At 38.1% G+C, this 23,439-nt stretch overlaps 2 protein-coding genes across 4 annotated transcripts; one reads left to right on the forward strand and one right to left on the reverse strand.

Moving 5' to 3' along the window:
• The first annotated feature begins 9,111 nt into the window (after positions 1-9,111).
• Positions 9,112-13,150, forward strand: LOC133787259 (monosaccharide-sensing protein 2-like). 3 transcript variants are annotated; one of them, XM_062225535.1, is made up of 6 exons: positions 9,112-9,476; positions 9,703-9,873; positions 10,070-10,636; positions 10,808-11,742; positions 11,909-12,096; positions 12,210-13,150. In XM_062225535.1, the coding sequence occupies exons 2-6, from the start codon at positions 9,795-9,797 to the stop codon at positions 12,652-12,654; spliced, it is 2,214 nt and encodes a 737-aa protein (XP_062081519.1). In that variant the 5' UTR covers positions 9,112-9,476; positions 9,703-9,794; the 3' UTR covers positions 12,655-13,150. The 3 variants fall into 3 exon arrangements, with proteins under 3 accessions (XP_062081519.1, XP_062081520.1, XP_062081518.1); XM_062225536.1 differs by having other exon boundaries at positions 9,752-9,873; XM_062225534.1 differs by having other exon boundaries at positions 9,113-9,476; positions 9,646-9,873.
• A 1,733-nt stretch (positions 13,151-14,883) lies between these two features.
• LOC133787295 (homoserine kinase) lies at positions 14,884-16,361 on the reverse strand. Its single transcript, XM_062225537.1, has one exon. It carries the CDS (start codon positions 16,275-16,277, stop codon positions 15,171-15,173), a length of 1,107 nt encoding a protein of 368 aa, XP_062081521.1. The 5' UTR covers positions 16,278-16,361; the 3' UTR covers positions 14,884-15,170.
• Positions 16,362-23,439: the final 7,078 nt, after the last annotated feature.

The following is a 23,439-nucleotide window of genomic DNA, read 5'->3' on the forward strand; positions in this document are numbered from 1 at the left end:
CCCATTGAGGTCGAAATCCCAACGATTCGAACTCAGATTTACGACCAAAGTTCCAATCATACTCAGCTCGAAGAAACCCTAGACTTGATCGAAGAAAAAAGGGAGGAGGCTCAGCTGAGAAATGCTGCTTACCAGCAACGAACAACAAGATATTTCAATAAAAGGGTTCGAAGTCGAAAGTTCGGAGTAGGAGATCTGGTATTGAGACGCGTATTCTTAGCAACCCGAGATTCAGCAGCAGGAGTACTCGGGCCAAACTGGGAAGGACCATACCAGATAGAATCAGTCATCCGCCCTGGCGTATACAAACTTGTGAGATTAGATGGGAGCCTCATACCACGAGCATGGAATGGCGAACACCTTAGACCATATTATCAATAGTATAGGAAGCGTCGCCCGTAACCATGATTTTCTGTACTTAGTTTGTTTTTGAATTTCAAATAAAGGGTCTACTTTGTTTCACATGTAATTTATTTTTATTTTTGCAATCTCTCTTAATTTAATAACCTATGGTCACACTCATAGGATATTAAGGGGGCATCATTGGTATACATACCTCCAGCTTAAAAAAAAAAAAAAAAGTATTTGGATATAACCAAATACGCGAGCTTAGATAGTTCGGACTTAATCGAGTTATCAAAAACAAATAAAAAAAAAAAACAAAAAAGTATTTGGATATAACCAAATACGCGAGCTTAGATAGTTCGGACTTAACCGAGCGAGCTTAGATAGTTCGGACTTAACCGAGTTATCAAAAACATTAAGTATTTGGAAATAACCAAGTACACGGGCTTAGATAGTTCGGACATTACCGAACTACCAAAAACCAAAAACGTTTGGAGTTAACCAGATGTGCAAGCATAACAGGTTTGGAACAAACCAGCCAAATTATCGATCAATGATAAATGGGAGCCTAAACCCATCACAAAATATGTCGAGATCGAGGCTGGAACATCTTAAAATAGTTTCGAACTCATAACCTCGGAGCTAAGATACTAAGGATGAGGAAAAGTGACTAAAAGATTAACCAAATCATTCATATTACATGCCATATAAGTACTTTTCAGTTCGTGGTTAAAGTAATGTCCGACCTTGATAAATAACGAGGTTGGAAACGGATAATTCGAATAAACTATGCATGAATGCATCGAATTTCGAGCCTAAATCCAAACTATGTTTGTATGCATAAATAAACATAACCGGTCCATCAATTATAAAAATATGCAAAATATTTCGAGCCAAGAAATGTAAGCATATAAAAGAATAATAAAGGGAATTGTGTCAGCCCTATGGGCATAAGTTAAAATAATTACAGAAATAATGGGACGCAGCCCCGAAAACTGATCTCCCCGAGGTCAGATTCAAAGAAGAGGAGTCTCCTTGGCCTTCTCAGCATCAGTGGCACCGGACCCCTCAGGACGAATAGCATGACTATCCTCCTGAGCTCCCTCCGAAACGGTACTCGGAGCAGCTTTATCCTTCTCGAGCTGCTCAGCCTCTTCCTTCTCGAGCCGAGCATTCCATCGTTCGAGGAAGGACGCCTCGAGGGGACCCAAAAAACTGGTGTCCAATTCTTCGTTATAGGCCCACATCCGGTACATGGCTGAATCGACCGCCGTTTCCTTCTTTTCTTTGAACTCGGCAGTAAGGCGGGTTTTGATATCCTCCATGAGGTCGAGGGTGACGGCCTTGTCTTCCTCGAGCTTCTTATTGGTCTCCCAAAGCTGGATGTTATCTCTCTTTTGCTCCCCGAGTTCATTTTTTAGCTTCCCAAGCTCCTTGGCCATTTCCTCACGCTCCTTAACCACTGCCTCGAGCTTAATGTTCGCCGCCTTCAGGTCATCATTCGCTCTAAGGTGGAGGTCCCTCTCCTCTTGGGCAAGGGTCCTGCTCGAATGGACCTCGTTATTCAGCTCGTAATTGAGCTGGCCAGTGAAAGCAAGAGCCTGAAAAAAGGAAGAAACCATCATTAGCCTCGAGACAGTATGAATGTAAGCAAAGGGAATATAGGATACTTACCGCGGCAGTGTGCTCGATACTCTTCTCGTACAGGACAGTGCGGTCCCGAGTGCCAGTTAGACACTGCCACTGAGGAGCCTCAAAATTGCCGTAGCTCTGGACAATCCGGGACATTACATCCGAGATCAGCGTAGACCCGTGAGGACCGGCGGCATTATCCACCACATACGAATCCATATGGGTGGAAATGGTTAGCTTCTGAGCTCGGGAAGCAGAAGGTCTTTTGACGAGCTGGGTAGAAGGCATTTGACCCGCCACAGGAGGTTGGGATTCGACCACGGCAGCGATACCAGTCTGCGAGGCCGGCGCCACCACAGAGACGACGGCCTGCGAGGGTGGTATCGTCGTGGGGGCGTTAGTCTGGCCAGACGACGCAGCAGCAGAGCTCGAAGCCGGCGGGGGAGGAGGAGGCGTTTTCCTAGATCTCTTGGAGCTTTTCCCAGGCTGACTGGTTGTCAGTCCCCTTGCCCTGGGGCGCTTGCTCCTCTTGGCACCCGCATTGTCGATGAGGGCGTCGAGGTCGGAGTCCATGTTGCCTGCACAAGTCATCACAGTGAGTCAGTAAAAGAAATACAAGTTACTTCAACACTATATAGAGTGGTGAAAGAAAAAACCTAACTGGAACTTTCCCCCGAGCTTGAGCTTGGGGACCATGAAATTCCCCCGTCTTCAGAAGAGGCGGGGGGAGGGCCTTCCCTATAAGTTGGTGATAACCTCGAAAGGTCCCTATAATCATTGGTCCCATACTGCACAGCTATCCCATTCCACATCTCGTCCGTGGTATACATAGTGTCGTATTTCTCGAGCCCACTATCAAACCTATGGACATAGTCATCTACCCAACTCCATATGTAGAAGTGGTATCTATCCTGTGGGCACGAGACTAGTCTATTGGGCCTGTGTTTTAATAAAGTGGGAGACCACATTCGCGAAGTAGGAAGGGTTTTACCTCCATCGGAGTCTGAACCCGAGGCTTCATCATTTGCCTCGTTCCCTGACCGCGGACTTCTCGAGCGAATTGGGATAGATGCTTTCCTTTCCCTCCTCGGAGGAAGGATGCCTGTGGGCAGAGGCACTTCCTCCCAGCGTTCATATTTGTTACTGGACCAGTCAGAGGTTGACTGGCCCTGTCCCAACAAGCCACAAGCTCGAAGCTTGTCCTCATGTAGCAGAAATGAGAGAGACCTCCTGCCATAAGGGAGTCGGAGCAGGCTCTCTCTGTGCTCCTTCATTGTCTCGTCAGGGGTGGGACGCTGAAAGTTAGCTGAAAGGCGAGATACACTTCAACTAAACATGGATTCAAGGGCTAAAGATTCGAGCTCAAAAATAGAAAGTAACGGGAATACTTACGAATTCGCCTAAACGAACGATGTCGAGACGGGAACAGACCGTCCGTCCAGAAAAAAGCCCTCTTGAAGTCAGGGGGATGGTTCGGAAGGTCTTCAAAGATTTTTGTCTCTTTGGGGTAGCTTGAAAGATAGTAGAAACCATCTCCTCCCCGAGCTCGGGAGGGATTACTTTTCAAGCAAAAGAGATATAAAATCTCTTGGGGTGAAGGTCCTGTCCACCCCTGCTCGTGAAACAAGGACCTCAGGGCAGACAGCACCCTGTATGAATTGGTGTTGAGCTGGAATGGAGCCAACCCAACAAAATCGATGAAGTCTCTGAAAAAGGACTTCAGGGGCAGCAAAGCTCCTGCCTTTAGGTGTTCCTGGCTCCAGGCCGCGTATTTCACACTGGAATCGCGGCCCCCAGGAGCGAAGCAGCTCCGTTCATGCCTTGTCGGAGCTCGACACTTCAGTGTGTCCAACGAGCTAAGGCCATGAATGGCCAGGATGTCAGTTATCTGGTCGGAGGTGGTAACCGAGCTCTGGTAGAATTCGGCTTCAAACATCTCCCTCCTAGGCTGCGAAGATGAAGGCTCCGCCATTAAGGAAAACTGAAGTTCCCCCGGGTGGTATGCTACCGTGACTTTTAACGCGGGGTCGAGGGGAACTGGCCTAGGTCCGGGGTTCGGCTCCGGATAGATGGCTTCTCGAAGAACCTTTCTCTTCTTTTCGATGACTTCGTCTATCTGGCGACGATAGTGGGCTCGAATGTCTTCTTGCTCCCGTGCGATCTCGTATTCTTTAATCCGACGCTGGTTCCGGGCAAAGATCGATTCCGGGCTCGGAGATTTGGGCTCGTAAGGAATTGCTCGTAGTGACCCCCACCGTCTTTCCGGATTCTGTGACATCTAACGAGAAAGAAAAAATGGTGAGGGCCATGCATGCAAGGATCACGAGCTCGACAGAATGAGCTCGGAGATTTAAGGACAAGAAACTAAGAATTTAGACCCTCACTAAGGGGTCAGAGCGCGTGTTCCACAGGGAAGAAAAAGAACGTGGATGATTTTTTGAAAATCCCGAAGTTCAAGGGAAAGAAAGGTGGCGGTTAGCCAGGAAAGGGCTTTTTCGGGTCTCGTGTAATTGTCAAGAATAAGGGTTTTTACCCGAAAACTTGGTGTACAAGAAACATAGCCTAAAATTTTCAAAACCCAGAAAGTTGAATCAAAACCCAGAAAGTTGAAACCACATTCAAACGTCGAATCTGGATATAAACCGGAGACGAACTTCCAGAGTGAAAATCCAGAAAACCTAAAAACCTATCGGTTCAAACCCTCCTATCGCATCATGCTAAGAACGTAAACTAACATACACAGCAAGCATAGTATAAAAGGAACAACAAAAATGGCGTACTTACACAGTGATGGGGAGTGCAGCGAAATCGTCGAGTGGAGAAGAGGTTGCAGGAAAGAACTCACTGACTCGTACAAACCAGGATTCTTTTGTTTCTTCGGCCTGGAAAACATGGAATGAGCATAAACTGTGGTAAGAGGTTTAGGGAGTGTTTTTCTTTTTTCTGGTCTGTGATGAGCAAATGTGAAGAAGACGAAGAGGGGGTCTTGTATAAATAGGTGGGAAAACTGAATTAATCAGGAGCGTTGATTAAAATCCTCAACAGATCGAATGGAGGGGAGTCGATGATAAGATGGCGCCGAAAAGCTGTCAGACGAACGATCTTGGGCATGTTCCCAAGGTACTCAAGTACCTAAAGTGAGCAATACCCATCTGGCACGTGTCCGTTTTTAAGAGTGTGACGGTATGGTTCCCGAAAAGAGTAGTTCAAAAGTTTCCTTCTCTTAGGATTCGAACAAATACTTTTGAGGGGGCAAAATGTTATACCCAGATTTCGAGCCATAGCAATTATGACCTCGAAAGCTGAGTTCGCATTAAATGGTCTCGTGAGGGTTAGGGTATGCTCTACGATTGTAAATCGGAGCCTGCAAAGTATGATACAGACCTCGAATATGGTGACCTCGAAATGATCTCGATCTCGAAGGATAGCTCTGTGAGCCCCTCATCTTCAGGAACAACTTCGGAGCAGGGATCTCGAGCTCGATATGCTATCTCGAAAGCAATGTCAGCTCGAGAAATGTCAGTGGCTCGCACAATGACGTGAAACCTGGGATGCTGAAGCCTTGGAGATACGCTATGATCACCTTGAATATCTACAAGTATTGTAAATATGGGATGTAATCCTCATTTATTGATGTAAATCCCCAAGAATCGTGGGATATTATTTAGTCAGTTATGCGTTTCCTGATCTTTGGGGAACGTTTCCTTTTATATCTGATTATTGGCATTTAAGGCCATTTATTTTTATTCACAAAAGAGTAACTACCCAAAATATGTGGGATAGTATTCTGCATCCTTCTCTATAAATAGAGAAGTCATGCACCATTGTAAAGGACCGAAATTCTGATCCTTGAGAGAAAACTCTGGAGAATTCATGCTAAAGAATTGTTCAGAGATAATCTTGAGATTAATAACAGAGACTCGTGGACTAGGCAGATTTAACTGCTGAACCACGTAAAAACCGTGTGTCTGATTCGTTTGTTTGTTTTAGCTATTGTCTTTAATTGTTTACGTGCTCTCTTCTTTTATCTGTTGACGAAAAACGGCGTCAACACCATGTATATAATTTAAAAAATAGATAGGATTTTACCCCCGAACTTTTACTATTACCAAATTATGCCCCATCAAATTCTAAAATTTAAAATTTAAACAATATTTTGAATATTAAAAAGAAAATATAAAAGACATTAAACTAAAAATTTATTTAAATTAAATTAAATCATACAAAATAAGGCGACATAGGCGACACCAAATCTGAATGTCGCCAGGGACCCACATAAGCCCAGTCTATTGGTGATGCGCTACCTAACCAACTTTGAGCTCATTATGACGCATGCCCAATATCCAAGCCAATTTTTTGTCACCATCAATTTTTTTTATTTTAATGGTTTTGTTTCCTTTTTTTTAATATTCAAAAGATTGTTTTATTTTAAATTTTTAAAATTTGGGGGCACAATTTGGTAATGATAATAGTTCAGGGGCAAAAATTATATTTATTTTTTATATTATAAACGAGATATTGACATGGCAATACCACATCAGCCACCAAACTGCCACATCACTATTCCGTTAGTGAAACGGGACGGAAGTCCCACATTTCAATAACATGAATAATTCAAAATGAGTTTTTAACAAGCCTACAAAATTAATAATAGTTCAGGAGAAAAAATCTTAATAAACCTACAAAATAAAATACTCGGCAATCATCCCATATAAAAATAATGAAACAACTAGACTAAACCCTAGTGGTGGGGAGAGGAGGGGAGACAGTCATTTTCGGAAAACCTTGGAAAGTACTATTGGATGATATTGTCTGTTTGTGCTATTCCAATGCCAAGTTTGTGATTCGTGATGTTATTATTGGCTCACATTATTTTCAATTTTCTAATCATTTTTCCTATTATTCCTTACTTTTTTTCTTCTTAGATTTATTTCAACAGTCTTGCAGAAATTTTTATTATCAAAATTAGTCCTTTTCATAACTGAGCACAATTAAAGAAAAATAGTATATATGTATTCTTTATTTAAAAAAATCTCGAGCCGTCAAAAATTGCATCCAAAATAATATATTAAGATATGATTTTTTTTAAATAAAAAAAGAGTTTATATTTTTTTTAGATCTTATATTTTAGTTTATTATTTATTTAGACTCTGTATTTTGATAAATTATTTTTTAGATCTTATATTTTATAAAATAGTTCAAATAGATTCAATTTTGATCAAATTTTTTTGAACTAAAATCACAAATAATTCATCAAACTAACAATTTAGAACAAAAATACAGTCATTCTGCCTAAAAACTGTTATATTCAATTTTTTGTTCATCAAAATCAGGTTTAGGGGTCTATTTGAACCATTTTATAAAACACAGAGTCTAAAAAATAATTTGTCAAAATACAGAATCAAAATAAATAATAAGACAAAATACAGAATATAAAAATATATAATCCATTACATAAAATGATTCAGCTCCGAGTCACAAGACTATGTCCAATTTAACTTCAATATTCAGCTCTGAGTCATAAGACTTTCTCTAATTTAATTTCAATGTTGAATTTATAATAAAAAATATAACTTAATATTATATTTGATACCATTTAAAATTATATTCCAATAAATAAATATTATATAGATACCATTTAAAAATAAAAATTTATAATATTCCATAAACGTATAATAGATTTTATTAAAATTAAGTTTAAAACAAATAAATATAAAACATTAATTAGTTAACTTTATTAATAATTTATTAAAAATATAGTATTTATTATTGTCTCAAAATTAACATTATATAATACTTTGTATTAAATTTTACATAATTTTTAGCATTGAATTGAATGATATTTTTTTCTTCATACTAGAGATACTCTAACCACACATTTGATCAATATTTATTAAAAAGAGAATAATAATAATAATGATGATATAAAAGAGCTTAAAGAGGAACTACTAAATGCAAATGGGGACCGAGACAATACTTTTGTTTTCTTTTTTTATAATAAGAGGTGGAGAGTAATAGAATGATATTATATAAATATATATATTCATAAATGAGGACCGAGTGACAATTTTTTTTAAAAAAATTTCTTTTATAATAAGAGGTGGTGAGTTATTAGAATGGTATTATATATATATATATATATATATATTTGATGATGAAAACTTATTATAAAAATAGAATAATGCTCGAATTTTCCATAGATCCCTTAAAATGATTTTAAACTCTTCCTTCTACCAAATCTCCCTTGTGCCATGTAATCATGACATAAAATTGAAACGGATTCTTGTTGATATTATTATTAATGATCATGATATTTTGGTGATGAATGCAAACATACATAGTATTTTTTAGGTCAAACTAAATATCTAATTCATTCTTGCAAAGAAAATGCATACAATTAATTTATGTTCCACATAGTAAAAGGGTCTAAACTTCTTTAATCCTTGAAACTAAAATAATCCAAGTGACTCTAAGTGAGCGAGACTTCGTAACATAATAACATAAACAACCACAGAATAGAAAAGAGAAAGTAGAAAACTTTTTTTGTCCATGGTTTTTGTCCCATTGGTAAATTAAATATTTTTAAATATATTAATGATATTTATTATTCACATAAGCTAAGGTAAGCTGAGCTGGGATGTGCTGTTGAGATATGCATGCAACCATACAGATTGAAAACGTTACCAAAATTTACATCCTTACTATTATTTATTTTTTAAATATAATTATTTTACGTAAAATGTAAAATATCTCATCGAAAATCAGTAGATTCCTTCACCAGTAAAGTATCACCTTGTTATGGTGTTTTTGGACTGGTATTAGAAACCCATTAGTTGTTCTGCACAATTCTCCAATCTCCATTATTGCATACTATAAACAAAAACAGAGTATCTCTGCAACCAAATTCGCACATAAAATAAATCATTATTTGATATTGCTTTAGCTTGTGGTAGTAAGAGAAGTAGTAGTGGAGCCTAAACACTCAACTGGGTCTTTTTCTATTTTATTATACTTAGTGTTTTACATGTATATATATGTCATATAGTTTAGAGAAATATATATAAAAAAAAAAAGAAGAAAAAGAAAAAAAATAAGATTTTTTTTTTTGAAAGAGAAATTGCATCGTTCTAATCTAAAGATGACAAAGTGACAGTGTGATATACAGCTGCCACTAGATCAAGAAGCTGACGTGCTGCGCAGGCAGAGTGCCTCAAGGGCAGGTGTCCCCCAGTTAGGCACTTGTGCTCGGCTTCCTTCATATTTGGCCTCTCTCTCTCTCTCTCTCTCTCCCTTACTCTCTCTCTCTCTCTCTCTCCTTTTTCTTTCCGACGAATGTGAATGTGACCCTTTTCTTTTTTTCCTTTACTGGTTACGATTTTTGGGTGTCTCCGTCTTGGAAATCCCATCCAAAAGGAAGAACTTTTTTTTTTTTTTCATTTTTACGCCAACCCAGTCACTGCAGCAAAAGCCAATCTGACGCTTCTGTTTCCATCTCAAAGGTAAAGAATTGTCACCGAGTTTGTTTCTTTACTGTGTTTGGGTAATTGGGTTTTCCATTTTGTTTAACTATTTTCATTTATTGTGTTTTTTTTCGCCTGGATGGTAATTTGATCTTGTGACCCAATCGTCTAATGACGTATATTGTCTTTTTTTTTCTGGTTCTTACAGGTCTTTCTCTCGTTGGGTATCATTATGTTTGTTGCGTAATCGATTTGTTTGAATCAGAAACGGATTCCATTCAACGATCCGTGATTATTTCGTTTGTTTTCTCTAGAGAGTGGCAATTGATTTCGACTGGGCAGAAGAAGTAGAAGAAAATGAGTGGAGCTGTTCTTGTGGCTATTGCCGCTGCTGTTGGTAATCTATTGCAAGGATGGGATAATGCGACTATCGCAGGTACTTTGATTTTTACCGTTTTGAAATCTTAATGTTTATGTTTTTCAGTAATCTAAAGATTGATTCATTTCGATTGTATATGGTTCAAACTCATGTTTTGTATGGTAAAATCAGATTTGAATTATGGTACCATACAACTTTCATTTCAAAAGGAAACAAGTTTTTTAGTGGCCCTTTTGGCTGGTTTTTGCTTCAGGTGCTGTTTTGTATATAAAGAAGGATTTCAACTTGGAGAGCCAACCCACTTTGGAAGGGCTGATCGTCGCTACATCTCTAATCGGAGCCACTTTGATCACAACATGCTCAGGAGCCATAGCTGATTCTCTTGGCCGCCGTCCCCTGCTGATTATCTCATCTATGCTATACTTTGTTAGCGGTATTGTAATGTTATGGTCACCTAATGTCTATATTTTGCTCTTGGCAAGGCTCTTGGATGGTTTCGGTATCGGTTTAGCAGTTACTTTGGTTCCAGTTTATATATCTGAGACAGCCCCACCTGAGATAAGAGGGTTATTGAATACCCTTCCACAGTTCACTGGTTCTGGTGGAATGTTTCTCTCGTATTGCATGGTGTTTAGCATGTCCCTGATGCCATCACCAAACTGGAGATTGATGCTTGGAGTTCTTTCTATTCCATCTGTTATTTATTTCTTGCTGACCATATTTTTCTTGCCCGAGTCTCCTCGTTGGCTTGTAAGTAAAGGGCGTATGCTTGAGGCTAAGAAAGTTTTACAGAGGCTTCGAGGACGAGAAGATGTTGCAGGTTAAGATTCTGATCTGTTTCTTTGCTTATTTGATTTGGCCAATGATTTTTTAAAGTTTAAATCTCATATACATATGTAGCATTAGGTTATCATTTTGAGTAAACCTGAGTGATAACTTGATAGAAAACGTTGCATTCTTTTGATTGTACTTATTTTTCTGAGATGAACAGGTGAGATGGCTTTACTGGTTGAGGGTCTTGGAGTTGGAGGTGACACATCCATAGAGGAGTACATAATTGGTCCAGCCAACGAGCTTGCTGACGAGCAGGATCCATCAGATGAGAAGGATCAGATCAAGTTATATGGGCCTGATCAAGGTCTCTCCTGGATTGCCAAACCTGTCACCGGACAAAGCGCCCTTGGCCTTGTCTCCCGGCATGGAAGCATGGTGAATCCAAGTGGTCTTGTTGATCCTCTTGTCACTCTCTTTGGCAGTGTTCATGAAAAGCTCCCAGAAGCTGGAAGTATGAGAAGCATGCTCTTTCCACATTTTGGTAGCATGTTCAGTGTTGGAGGCAACCAACCTAGAAATGAAGATTGGGACGAGGAGAGCCTTGTTAGAGAAGGTGAGGGGTACAACTCAGATGCAGCTGGTGCTGATTCTGATGACAATTTGCATAGTCCATTGATATCTCGCCAGACAACGAGTATGGAGAAAGACATGGTGGCACCTGCTCATGGTAGTCTCTCAAGCATAAGACAAAGCAGTCTAGTTCATGGTACTGCTGGTGAACCAGGTGGCAGTACTGGAATTGGTGGAGGCTGGCAATTGGCATGGAAATGGACTGAGAGAGAAGGCACGGATGGTAAAAAGGAAGGAGGCTTTAAGAGAATTTATCTGCATCAAGAGGGTGTCCCTGGATCTCGCAGAGGGTCTATAGTTTCTCTTGCTGGTGGTGATGTTCAAGCCGATGGTGAGTTTGTTCAGGCTGCAGCCCTGGTTAGTCAACCCGCTCTTTATTCGCAGGACCTTGTGAATCAGAATCCAGTTGGACCGGCTATGGTTCACCCATCTGCTGCTAAAGGGCCAAGCTGGAGAGATCTTTTCGAACCTGGAGTCAAGCACGCTTTAGTTGTTGGAGTGGGATTACAAATCCTTCAGCAGGTAAAACATAGAATCTACTACTGTTTTTGTCAATGTCATTTCTAATTTATGTGCATTGTAATATTGTGATGAATTGTCTTATATAGGTTTTGTTTTTGGTTATTTGTTTGTTGTCATACTAGTATGCACTATTGCTTGCCTCTTAGTCCTTTTGTTGCTTGTGCAGTTCTCTGGCATAAATGGGGTTCTCTACTACACACCTCAAATCCTTGAGCAGGCAGGTGTTGGAGTCCTCCTTTCAAACTTGGGAATCAGTTCATCATCTGCATCTTTGCTTATTAGTGGAGTAACAACTCTACTGATGCTTCCTTGTATAGCTGTGGCGATGAGGCTTATGGATATTTCTGGCAGAAGGTAAAATTTTCCCTTACATTTAGACATAATTCCTTTCCTGTAATTTAAAATTGCCCCACCCCCTCCTCTTTTTTTTTTCATTCTTGTTCTTACTGTTTATTTTTGACAAACAGGAGTTTACTACTTTACACGATCCCAATCTTGATAGTCTCTCTTGTGGTCCTAGTCCTCGGAAGTGTAATAAATTTGGGGAATGTTGTTCATGCATCAATCTCAACAGCCAGTGTTGTGGTTTATTTCTGTTGCTTTGTCATGGGGTTCGGGCCAATTCCTAACATCTTATGTGCAGAGATCTTCCCTACCCGAGTTCGTGGACTCTGCATTGCCATCTGCGCTCTGACATTCTGGATAGGAGACATCATTGTCACCTACTCACTTCCGGTTATGCTCAAATCCGTTGGTCTTGGCGGTGTTTTCGGCATGTATGCAGTTGTGTGCATCATTTCATGGGTGTTTGTTTACTTGAAAGTTCCAGAAACCAAGGGAATGCCCCTTGAAGTGATAATAGAGTTCTTCTCTGTTGGTGCCAAACAGGTTGCAGCTGCCAAGCACGAATGATTTCTTTGTCGGCGACGTTTTGAAAAAAAAAGTTTTGACAATTCCTGTTAATTTTCCTGGTTCTGTTTAATATTTTCTTGTTTCCTTACATGGGTCTGATTCTGAAAATGGTATGTTTGATTTGTGTAGAAAGGATTATTTTCTGTCCTTAGCTCATTTCTTTCCCTAGCTCATTTGGTATAAACAAAGTTCAACTCTTGGGTCTTTCTGGTGTATCATCTTTTTCTTGGAGTTGAGTTGAGTTGAGATTACGGAAGGTAAATCATGCAGATTCCTGGCTGCCTCTAGATGGAGATATGCAGTGCTTTTGTGAAAACTTGGCATTTGCTAGCTTAGTTTTGATGGAATGTATTTTCCATAGGGCTGTGAAGAAACGGTTAAAGGGAATATTGTATGCGAAATTACCTTGTAAATACCAATGTTGGCATAACATTCTTATCAATTGCTTGTTAAGTTTCATTCCACCGAAGAAATGATTAAAAATCAATTCTCAATATGAATTTGCATTACTTTTTAAAAGCAATGTTTGGCTCATCTGTTGCTAAAAGGCCAAAGGGAAAGGTGTTCTGGGACTTGGGCCACATGGTAATGTCAGAAGCTGAATGGAAATTGTATGATATACCAACAAAACACAAAGGCAACCAAATTTGTTGGGAAGAAATTAAAATAGTATAATCATAATTCGCTTTATAGGATGGAACCCAAGCTGGACCATAACCAAAATGGACAACATAATCTCATTTCCACGTTACTGTAAAAATTGACAACCATTATGAGCTTACCAAGAGCACAGACAACATTATTATTTACTTTGTTGGTGTGGTAGAGTACATATACATTCGTCACAAGAACTCGGTACATTTATGACACTCTTCAAGAACCAGAACATCAGGGCAAGAGGAGTATTGAGCTCAACTGATGAACTTGTTGAGTGCCTAAATCAACATGATGTGCAAAATGTTGTGTGGACTTATCACTCTACTCACTCATTGGAATTTCAGGATCTACTCAAAGAAAGTACGATCACATTCCACATGAAGATGCTTAAGAATAACGCTAATTCTGGTTTGAGAAGCTCAAATACGTTCATAGAGTACTAAGGAAAGACTTGGTTTGAATCTTAAGCATCTTCTTGTGCAACTAAAGGTAATCGGAGGTCTTAGCTTTGAATCTGACCACACTTCTCTTTGCTGATCCTGAAATTCGAATGAGTGAGTGAGTAGAGAGTTCAAGTTCACACGATTTTAGTGTAAAATTACAATTGAGCTAGATACTCCTATACATGGTGTCTCAAAAAGCCAGTACAGTTATGACACTCTTCAAGAACCAGAACATCACGGCAATATGGGCAGGAGGAATGGCACTCGAGCCACCTATCGATGCAATTCATATGGAAGCCATGGCCACAGTGCGGCAACACCCTCATCACATCCCCATCCACAAACTCCATCAGGCAAATTGCACACTCCGTCAGCTTCTTCCCACCAACTTTTGCATTGTATGCAATTCTGGGGAGCGAGTGGAGCATCTTCAAGTCAAAACCTTGGTTTACCGGAGCGGACTGTGAGGTTGTTGTTGAGTGTCTGGTTGTTTCTACAAGGTGATGACACCAAAGAATCAAAGCTATTCGCCAAGAGGCCACAGCAATGATGATGGCACAGCTTAAGATGGATAAGGATATAGTCAAGAAGATAACAGGGAAGAAAGATTTCCCAATGAAAAGCAATGGATGAGCCATAAAAGTAGAAGGTTCCCTTCAGTTGGAAGATTTAAACGAGATCCACAACAAAGGGGAAGAATTCACGTGTTGACTTTCAATCAACTAGTTATGAAAGATGGAAAAATCACTCTTCCCCAATTGAGGACAACATTTGAGTATCACTCACTCAATCGTCTCCAATAGTCAACAGCCCATGCGTTAAGCCTCTATGAAGTAATAAGTTACAAATAGAAGTTGAGTCTCAGATAGACTCAGTCCCACAGCTACGTGGCTGGCAGGGGCAAAATAAATTTCCTAGCAGACCATTAATTCAACTTCTCAACAACCAGGTGTGGAGAAAAAGGGTTCTAGGCCACACAGATTTCTTCTGAGAATAATTAATCTCGAGTGTCTTAGTCGAAGTTCTCATCATTACAAAATTATGGGGCCAAGAAAAATGACCATGTAACAGCAACAACATGACATTATTTCCAAAATGCATAAAAAACATAAGCATGCAAAGACTCGAGTAAAGAGAGAAGCAACAACCCATTTTGGGGCTGTGAATTTTGGTGCTTAATCACCATTTTATTTCCGAGCTGGGAAAAAGCTACATGTTGAAACCATAACCAATTGAAGAAAATAGAACAACACCGCACCTAATATTGAAAGCAAGCTTAGTCAAAATTTTGAATTTAGTGATTACTTTCGGCCACACCACCACATGTATCTAGTGATGAGTTGTTGTCAAATTCAACTAGAAACCGAAAAACCAGAACGAGGGAAGATTAATGATTCAACAAATACCCTTCATGGATTATCTGGGTATACTACCAATGAGCCTGGCACCAGCCCGGTCGAGCCTCTGAACGTTCGCCACAGCTTTCAATTTGCCTTCTTTCAAGAAAGCATTGATCATTTGCTCACCAATCTCTTTCCCTTTCTCCTCGTTATCAGTCACTGCAACCGCAGTCGGCCCAGCTCCGCTGATGGTGCACCCAAATGCCCCGGCCTCAATGGCAGCCTTCTTCACCGCTTCCATGCCCGGAATCAGAGGTGCCCGCCTCGGCTCCACAATCTTGTCAGAAGACAATGCCTTTCCCAACCCCACCAAATCCCCTTGCAACACAGATGCCACCAATGCTCCCGCTTGGCTACAATTCCAGACGTGGTGCGGCATTCCAATCTCTGCCGGCAACGCTGCTCGCATTTTCTTCGTCGGAGCTTCGAATTCTGGACTCACCAGCACAAAAAACAGCTCCTTATCTGTAGGAAAACTCAAGCGAATCAACTCCAAAGGCTCATAGTTTCGAATCAATATGAAGCCTCCCATAATCGCCGGTGCCACGTTGTCAGCGTGGTACCCAGATACCTTCTCCTCCGATTTAAGCCCAGCCAGTACCAAATCCTCAACCCCCAATTTCCCTCCAAAAATCTCGTTCACCGCTACTGCCGCAGCCGCCGCGCTGGCCGCACTCGATCCAAGACCGCTTCCTAACGGCAAGCCCTTATCGAGCGATAGCGATAGGCCAACAGATCGGACCCCAAGCATCTTCATGACTTCAATAGCAGCGATTCCGGCACAGTTCCAAAGTGGGTTCTTGCTGAGTTTGTTGGCGTTATCGCCGGTGATTTCGGAGATGGCGATCTCGCCGGGATGGACTTGTGGGTCAATGCTGAGGGAGACAAAGTCACCGACGCCATCGACGGCGCAGCCAAGAAAGTCAAACCCAGGACCAAGATTGGCAACAGTGGCGGGTGCGAAGGCCTTAACAGAAGCGTAAACGGGCTCGGGCTCGATGCTTGTCAGTGGGTATCTGGAAGGTAAGGATAGGTTGCAAATGACGAGGGGTTTTTGCTTGGAGAGAGGTTTTTGTAGAGGGAAGGTTATGGGTTTGATCGGAGATTGGTAGCAGAACGCCATCGTTGAGAGTCAAGATTCTAAAGAAACAGCTTTTAGGGTTTTAGCTTGTTGCAGTGACAGTTACAGTACTTTTTTCTTGCAAGAAGACAGTTACAGTGCTTAAATCTATGTATTTTGCCACGTGGCACATCTGGGTCAAAGCTTTTTTTCGATGTCCGTTCGATTGTATATTTTTTTATTTATTTTCTCTGTTGAAGCCAAATATATAAAAATATTTTTAGGTAGTCATATAATTTTTGTTCCAATCATATATACTTTTTTTATTTTCGTTAATTTGATAAATTATAATCTAATTTTTTTTAATAATATTGTAGATTATAGTTATAAGAGATATTTTGTTGATTAATTTTTTTTTTTTTTGAATAATTTACAATATTAAAATCAGAGTTTAAACTGCTAGTTTCACATATATCTGATTTTTTTATATTACTAGAAAATATAATTTTTGACTTTGATTTCGGCAATATAAATTATTTAAAAAATTTTAAAAATTGGCAGGATGCCTAGTATAAGTCTCATGTATGCTTTTATTAAAAAATATTGGGTTATAATTTCTCCAAGTGCCTAAATTAGAAAATGCCCCTACAATAGGGGTAAAAGTAATGTCTCCACCTAAGAATAGGAAATTTTTTCGATAGTGATTGTTTTTAATCACTGCCGATAGACATTTTTAGTATTTTTGGTATATGGATAATTTGTAATTCTATTTTTTTTTACATAACAGTATATAATGTAGTTACATGAGACATCTCACAAATTTTTCAAGAAATTTCAGATAATTTAGGATGCTGAAATCATGATTTAAATAGCCTATTGCATGCGTGTATAAATATTAAAACAAGCACGAATCATTGTTTCAACATCTTAAATTAGTCATAATTTCTTGAAAATTTGTGAGAGCTCCCCTATAACTACATTATATACTGTCATGTAAAAAAATTAAAGTTGTAGCTTATTTATGTACCAAAAATACTTATAGGTAGTGATTAAAAATAATCACTACTATAGTGGTACCCATATATATATTAGGCTATATATTAGGAGCTTCTTAGGTGGGACATCACTTTTGCCCTTATCCTAAGAGCTTTTTCTATTTTCGATACTTGTAGAAATTATAACCTAATTTTTTTTGTATGACAACGCACATAATAGTTATAGTAGGCATCCTGCCAATTTTCAGAAAATTCTGAATAATTTAAAGTGCCGAAATCAGAGTTCAAACACTCTTATTCTCTACACATATAAAAAAAAGAAAAATTTACACGTACACATTATCTAGAAAATAATTATCAATTTGTTAGATAAATTTTAATATATCGAAATGTTAGTATTATGTAACATAAATAATGTGACGTCGTTTTTCGTCAACTTAAAGAAGAAGAACAATTAAACAAAAGTATACCAGAGGAGATAAAAAATGTAAGCATGATCTTTTACGTGGTTCAGCAGTTAAAATCTGCATAGTCCACGAGTCTATGTTATTAACTTCTTGGAATTCTCTGATAGCTTTCTGGAAGCAATTGTACAGAGTTTTTCCAATATCAATATTCTCGTCCCCCCCAAATGAATTGCTCCACACTATTTATAGAGTGGTTTACAGAATATCTTCCCTCATATTTCAGGAAATTATTATACAAATCAATTAATTAAATGCATATAGTCATTATGTACGCGTATAAATCCCATGATATTTGGGATTTGACAACAAACTACAACCAATCCTTTAAACATAGGGATTTTATAACAATAAAGATGTTCACACTCAGCTAGCGACCTTGAACGTTCAATTCACACGCCTGCGAGATCGATCAACCATCATGAGCTCGCTACCTCGGCCTGATTCGACTTTTAACCAGTAATATTGTTCAGATCACCCTTTTCGAGCTCACAATGCCCGAGCTCGGACCGTCTTGTCTGATGGCAAGAAAGGAATTAGGGAATTTATACAAGTGTTGAACCACTGTCACTGTAGCTTTGAGCTTGACTTATAGTCTCAAAATACCTCCGAGACCTCGTAGTTTCCGAGCTCACCAACTCCCGATGTTGTCGCATTTACTGCTGATTATGACGAACCTGCTTATTCTGAGCTCACACTTTACGAGCCTGACTTTCGAGAATAAAATTTCTATTCTCGAAATTTGGGTGTAGCATTTTGCCCCCTCAAAAGTATTAGCTCGAATTCTATGAGAATGAAACTTTTGAATTGCTACTTTCGAAAATCGAGCCACCTAACACACTCGAGTGTAGACATGCGTCACCCACGGATTGCGCAGTCAGAGTAATTTTTCGACATACCCACGTCTTTTCGCATTTCAGCTTTTTGCTGCCATTACCACTTTCGCACCCGATCGTCCGATCTGACACCAAATCTGGCCAATGGTCCAGATCAATTCGACCCTTGACATTCTCTGGGGCCTATAAATATGCCCACACCGTCTTCTTCGATTCACTTTAGTGTTTATGAGTTTTCAAAGAAAAAGATAGAGAGAACAGAACTTAAAAGGTTTGCTTCATCTTTGCATGTTTTCCAAACCAAAGAAGCAAACTATCCCTGGTATTTTCGACTTTGCGAGAGCTTCTTGATCACCAAAATGTAACACGCAAGTATACGCGGTCTAATAAAGTAATATATGATAAGTCAAGTGTTGATCCCACGAAGACTGATATTAATTACCAATAATTAATCTCTAATTCTAATTGATTGATTAATAACTTCAGATTGACAATTAAAATAATTATTACTAGAAATTAAGAAACTACTAAACACTTAAATAAATGCAGTAATAAAAGTTGATTTAATTCAATAGATGCAAAGGTTAGGGCTTTAGTTTCATCAACTTTCCACTTATGATTTCTAATCAATTCTCAAGATTTCTTAATTCTATTGGGGTAGCAGATTACAATTATATATTATAGTCTTGTTAGAATCTATAATTCTCTACAATATACTATTTCCTACATCTCTGTGGTAAATCAATATATTGTAGGCTTTGAGCACATAATCCCTAAACTATACAATTCATAAAAGTACTTTCGTCTAATATGAAATTGTAATTATTTATCTATAGCATAATTACCCTTTTCTTTTCAGAGTTTAGGTTAAAATCATATGAACATGTAAATGATGATCAAACATTCACAAGCATTAAGCATATGATAAATAATCCACAGCAGAAGAAAGAAATTCAGGAAATTTCATTAAGAAATCAAAGTTTCAAGAAGAATCCACTAAAACCCTAATAACAAGATTAGTTCAAAGCAGACATAATGAAATCAATCAAATTAAATATAAACATAAACATCAGTAGAGAAATTACAGAAGAGAATAAGAATTCAAACTTTAGGTCTTCAATGTTTTTTTTCTGCCTCCAATGACTTATCTTCTCTCTAAAATCTGAATAATCCCCTTAATTCCCTCTTAAAAACGAATTTAAATCCAAACCCTAAAAATAACAATTTTGAAAATCTAAAAAAAAAAATCACGCTCAGCCACACGCGGCGCGACCCTTGCATCCAGGCGCCGCGGCGCGCATGTATGCCCAGTGCGCCCTCTCTGACTTTGGCAAGCGCCACGGCGCGGCCCTTCAAAAATCCCAGAAATTGCCTTTCTCTGTTTCGCCCTTGTGCCGCAGCTCTCCATTCAAGCGCCGCAACCCCTCTAATTCTTCCAAAATCTTGACTCCAAACTCCAAATCTACCAATTATCTCCAAAAATGAGTCTTAAATTTTCTTCTTGTCGACTTTTAGCACAAATTTCCCAATTTCAGCTACTTTTTCCGTCATTTCCCAAACTTCACGATTTCTTCTCCTATTTTCTGAAAACATACCAAACACAAGCATAATACCGCAACACACTCCACCAAAATGACTCAAACTTATCCTAAACACATGTTAAAACTATGCTAAAAACAGACTCATCACTTCTCTGACATGGCTCCTTCAATCGTCGACCTTACTATACCCACAAGCTGCTTCTCTGTGTAAGTTCCTATTTCTTGATTTCTCACTCTTTCTTTTTTTTTTTTCATGCATTTTTACATACTCCCCTTATGAACGTATTTACTAGCTTGTTGCTTTAGTGATATAGTTTAGCTGATACTACATAAACTTTGGATTAAAAAACAAAATTGGAATCATGGGTTTCAAACCTAGATTTAGTGCAGATGTAGGTTTTTAGACTACGGGTAATGTACCATGTAGACCAAGAAATTGTTGGGGTTTTATGCCCTAATTAAAACCCAAATTCTTTGTAATCTCATTTTATTATCAATAAAAGAATAGAAATCATTTTTTGACTTGGTCAATCACTTTGCTCACATGTTTTATTTTCATGATTATTTGTTTAATATAAACTTCTATCAAATCCCGAGCATATAGCTAATCTTATTTATAGTGACGTAATCACAGTGGAATATAAATATGATTATATGTTCAAAATAAGTTAGTCCTAAGATTAGTCAGTGCACCTGTTTAACGCCCAAACGTGGCTTCCACTTAGCGGTAGTCGTAGTATAGATGGACGGTCGATTCCACAAGGAGGTAAAGGAACAAGTTAATCAATAAATAAATGTTAGAGATAAATAATATGAAGAAAATAGAACAATTGATATTTTTGTTGTTTTTGAAATTTAAAGATTAGAAATAAAGATAGAATAAAGTGTGATGTAACAATAGGTAACAAGTTGGAAGGATCAAGAGTCACCAATATGCATACTTATTTATTTGGATCTTTGATTCACAAAAGTTACACAAATGAGAAGTTCACATCCCAACTATTCATTTGGAAGATTTAACATTGAAGCACAAATATGTTTTACAAAAATGTATTCAAGTGATTATTATTCTTTACATGGAAAGATGAGATAAATTTTATGAGAAATCTAAAAATGACATTATACCATTGGCACTAATGCAATAAAAGATTAGACGTAAAACCTAACACAAATATTACTTTTACTATTTATAAAATACATAGAAAGAGCATGACTAATTCTATATAGATTTTAGCAAAAGTACATATATATGAGTGAGATGGAGAAAATGATAAAGATATTATCTATATTATTTTCACTAATTTGATAATACATAGAAAGTGTATGACAAAATCTATATACTATTAGTAAACATAAATATAGATAATAAGATGAAGAAGTAGAGATGAAAGAAAATAAATCACTAAAATATATAAACTTTAAGCACATGGTGAATCAAAAATACCAAACAAAGTCATAGTGCATATAGGATCATCCTAACCTTCCTAAGAAGTTTAGCCTATTATGCTAGACATTCTCATGAAATTCTAGAGAGAAAATATGAGAAATGAGACTAAAATTTGGTAGAGTTTTGCTACCTAAAAATTACATAGAAAATATGAAGAAAGTGTCCCTATTTATAGATGGAGAAAAGGACTACAAAAGAAATTAAACAACAATTTGGGGTTTACAAAATAAATCTGAAATATTAATAATAAAATATGATTTTGAAAAAACAAATCTTATTATAAATATTCACCTAGTTATTTTGGTGTATGGTCAAAATACCCCTTTTTCAAAAACACCAAAAAAGATGAGCTTATAGCTCAAAATGGCAATGTGCAAGGCCCAATGTGCACAAAAAATTGGCCAAGGGTGGCTGGTGGCAACTGGTCCATTGACCAATCCTAGCCAATCAGAGGAAGCCACGTAGGCAGGTGGAGTGGAAAAATCTGGAGAGATTGGGTTGCTGAAAGAAGTTGAAGATGGCTTGGGCCTTTGGCTGAATTGGGCCTTGGAGGTGCTTTGGGCTTTGGAGGCTGGCAATCACGTTGGAGTGTTAAGTTGATGGAGTGAAGTTGTTGAAATGAGGAGCTGAAGGGAGCTGGACACGTGGCGCGCGCTGGGTGGCTGGCTGGGTTCTCCTGGGACACGTGGCGAGCCTTGAGCGCACCAAGTGGCGCTAGGAGAGGGAAAAGGCTGAGCTTGGGCCAACGGGCCTGGGCTTCTTCAGATTGGGCTATTTTCTTTTAAGAAAAATGCCACTTTCTATTCTCTTTTTTTCAGATTTAATTATTTTCTTTTCTCTTCATTTCAAAGTGTCAAAATACAGCTTTAATTCCTACAAAATAACAATAAATTAAATCATAATCAAATATTTTCATTTATAAAATAAGTCGTATTAATTCCATGAAAATATTAATTAAAACTTAATTTATTTTGACAATTAAAATCAATAAATGTGTATTTTTCACCACTAATCAGCACCGGATTTACACTGACTTGCCAATCTACGATATGATCTACTTACACATTACAGTGTTATGTTCTTTCCAAAACATTAGCAGAGTAGATAAGATCGGATGTATTTGTTACATTGGACTGGACCGATATTGACTGTTGATAAGATAAGTAAACATACCGTTATTATCTATTCTAATCATATCATACAGTTGACCATAGGTCAATTCAATCTCAATTCTGAGTGGTTAGTATTCTAACTGATTGTATTATTTGAGTTCTTTGACTTGTTCGTTACTAACTTACCCTACGGACTAGCCCATACTTACATCTTGGGAACTCGGTAGTATAATTGAGTGGGAGTGTTAATCATAGATATGAACATCTATAGCTTCTGATGAAGAAGTGAAATGATGGTTTCCTTTTAGTTTGGTTCAAGGTGTTAAATGATAGAGATCTCATTTCAATAATTAAATTAGTTTACAGAAATATTATTTACAAGGAACTAAGTGTTTTAAGGATAAAATACAATGAGGGGTAAAACGACATTTTAGTCCTATCTCATTGTAGACCGTCTATAGAGGATTGAGTGATAATTATGGTTGTAACAATGGATAATTAATAGTGTATCTATATTTGTTATAGAGTGTTCTATGAATTCAAGAGTGCAATTCCGAGTCTATAGTGGAGTCACGAGGAATTAATAAGTTAGTAAATTTATTTGTTAGATTTATGATAACTTATTGGAGCTTGATTTCATAGGCCCATGGTCCCCATTGTACATTGGATAAAATCATCTAGATAGTCTCAATTAATTGATTTAATTATCAATTAGAATTATCAAAGTTGACCAGGTCAATTTTGGATAGTTTCACAGAGTTGTGTAATATTGAGAAGAAAAGAGAAATTATGGCAGATTTATTAATTAAGATAAATTGGTATATAAATTA

Source organism: Humulus lupulus, chromosome 1, assembly GCF_963169125.1.
Source record: "Humulus lupulus chromosome 1, drHumLupu1.1, whole genome shotgun sequence".
Taxonomy (NCBI): domain Eukaryota; kingdom Viridiplantae; phylum Streptophyta; class Magnoliopsida; order Rosales; family Cannabaceae; genus Humulus; species Humulus lupulus.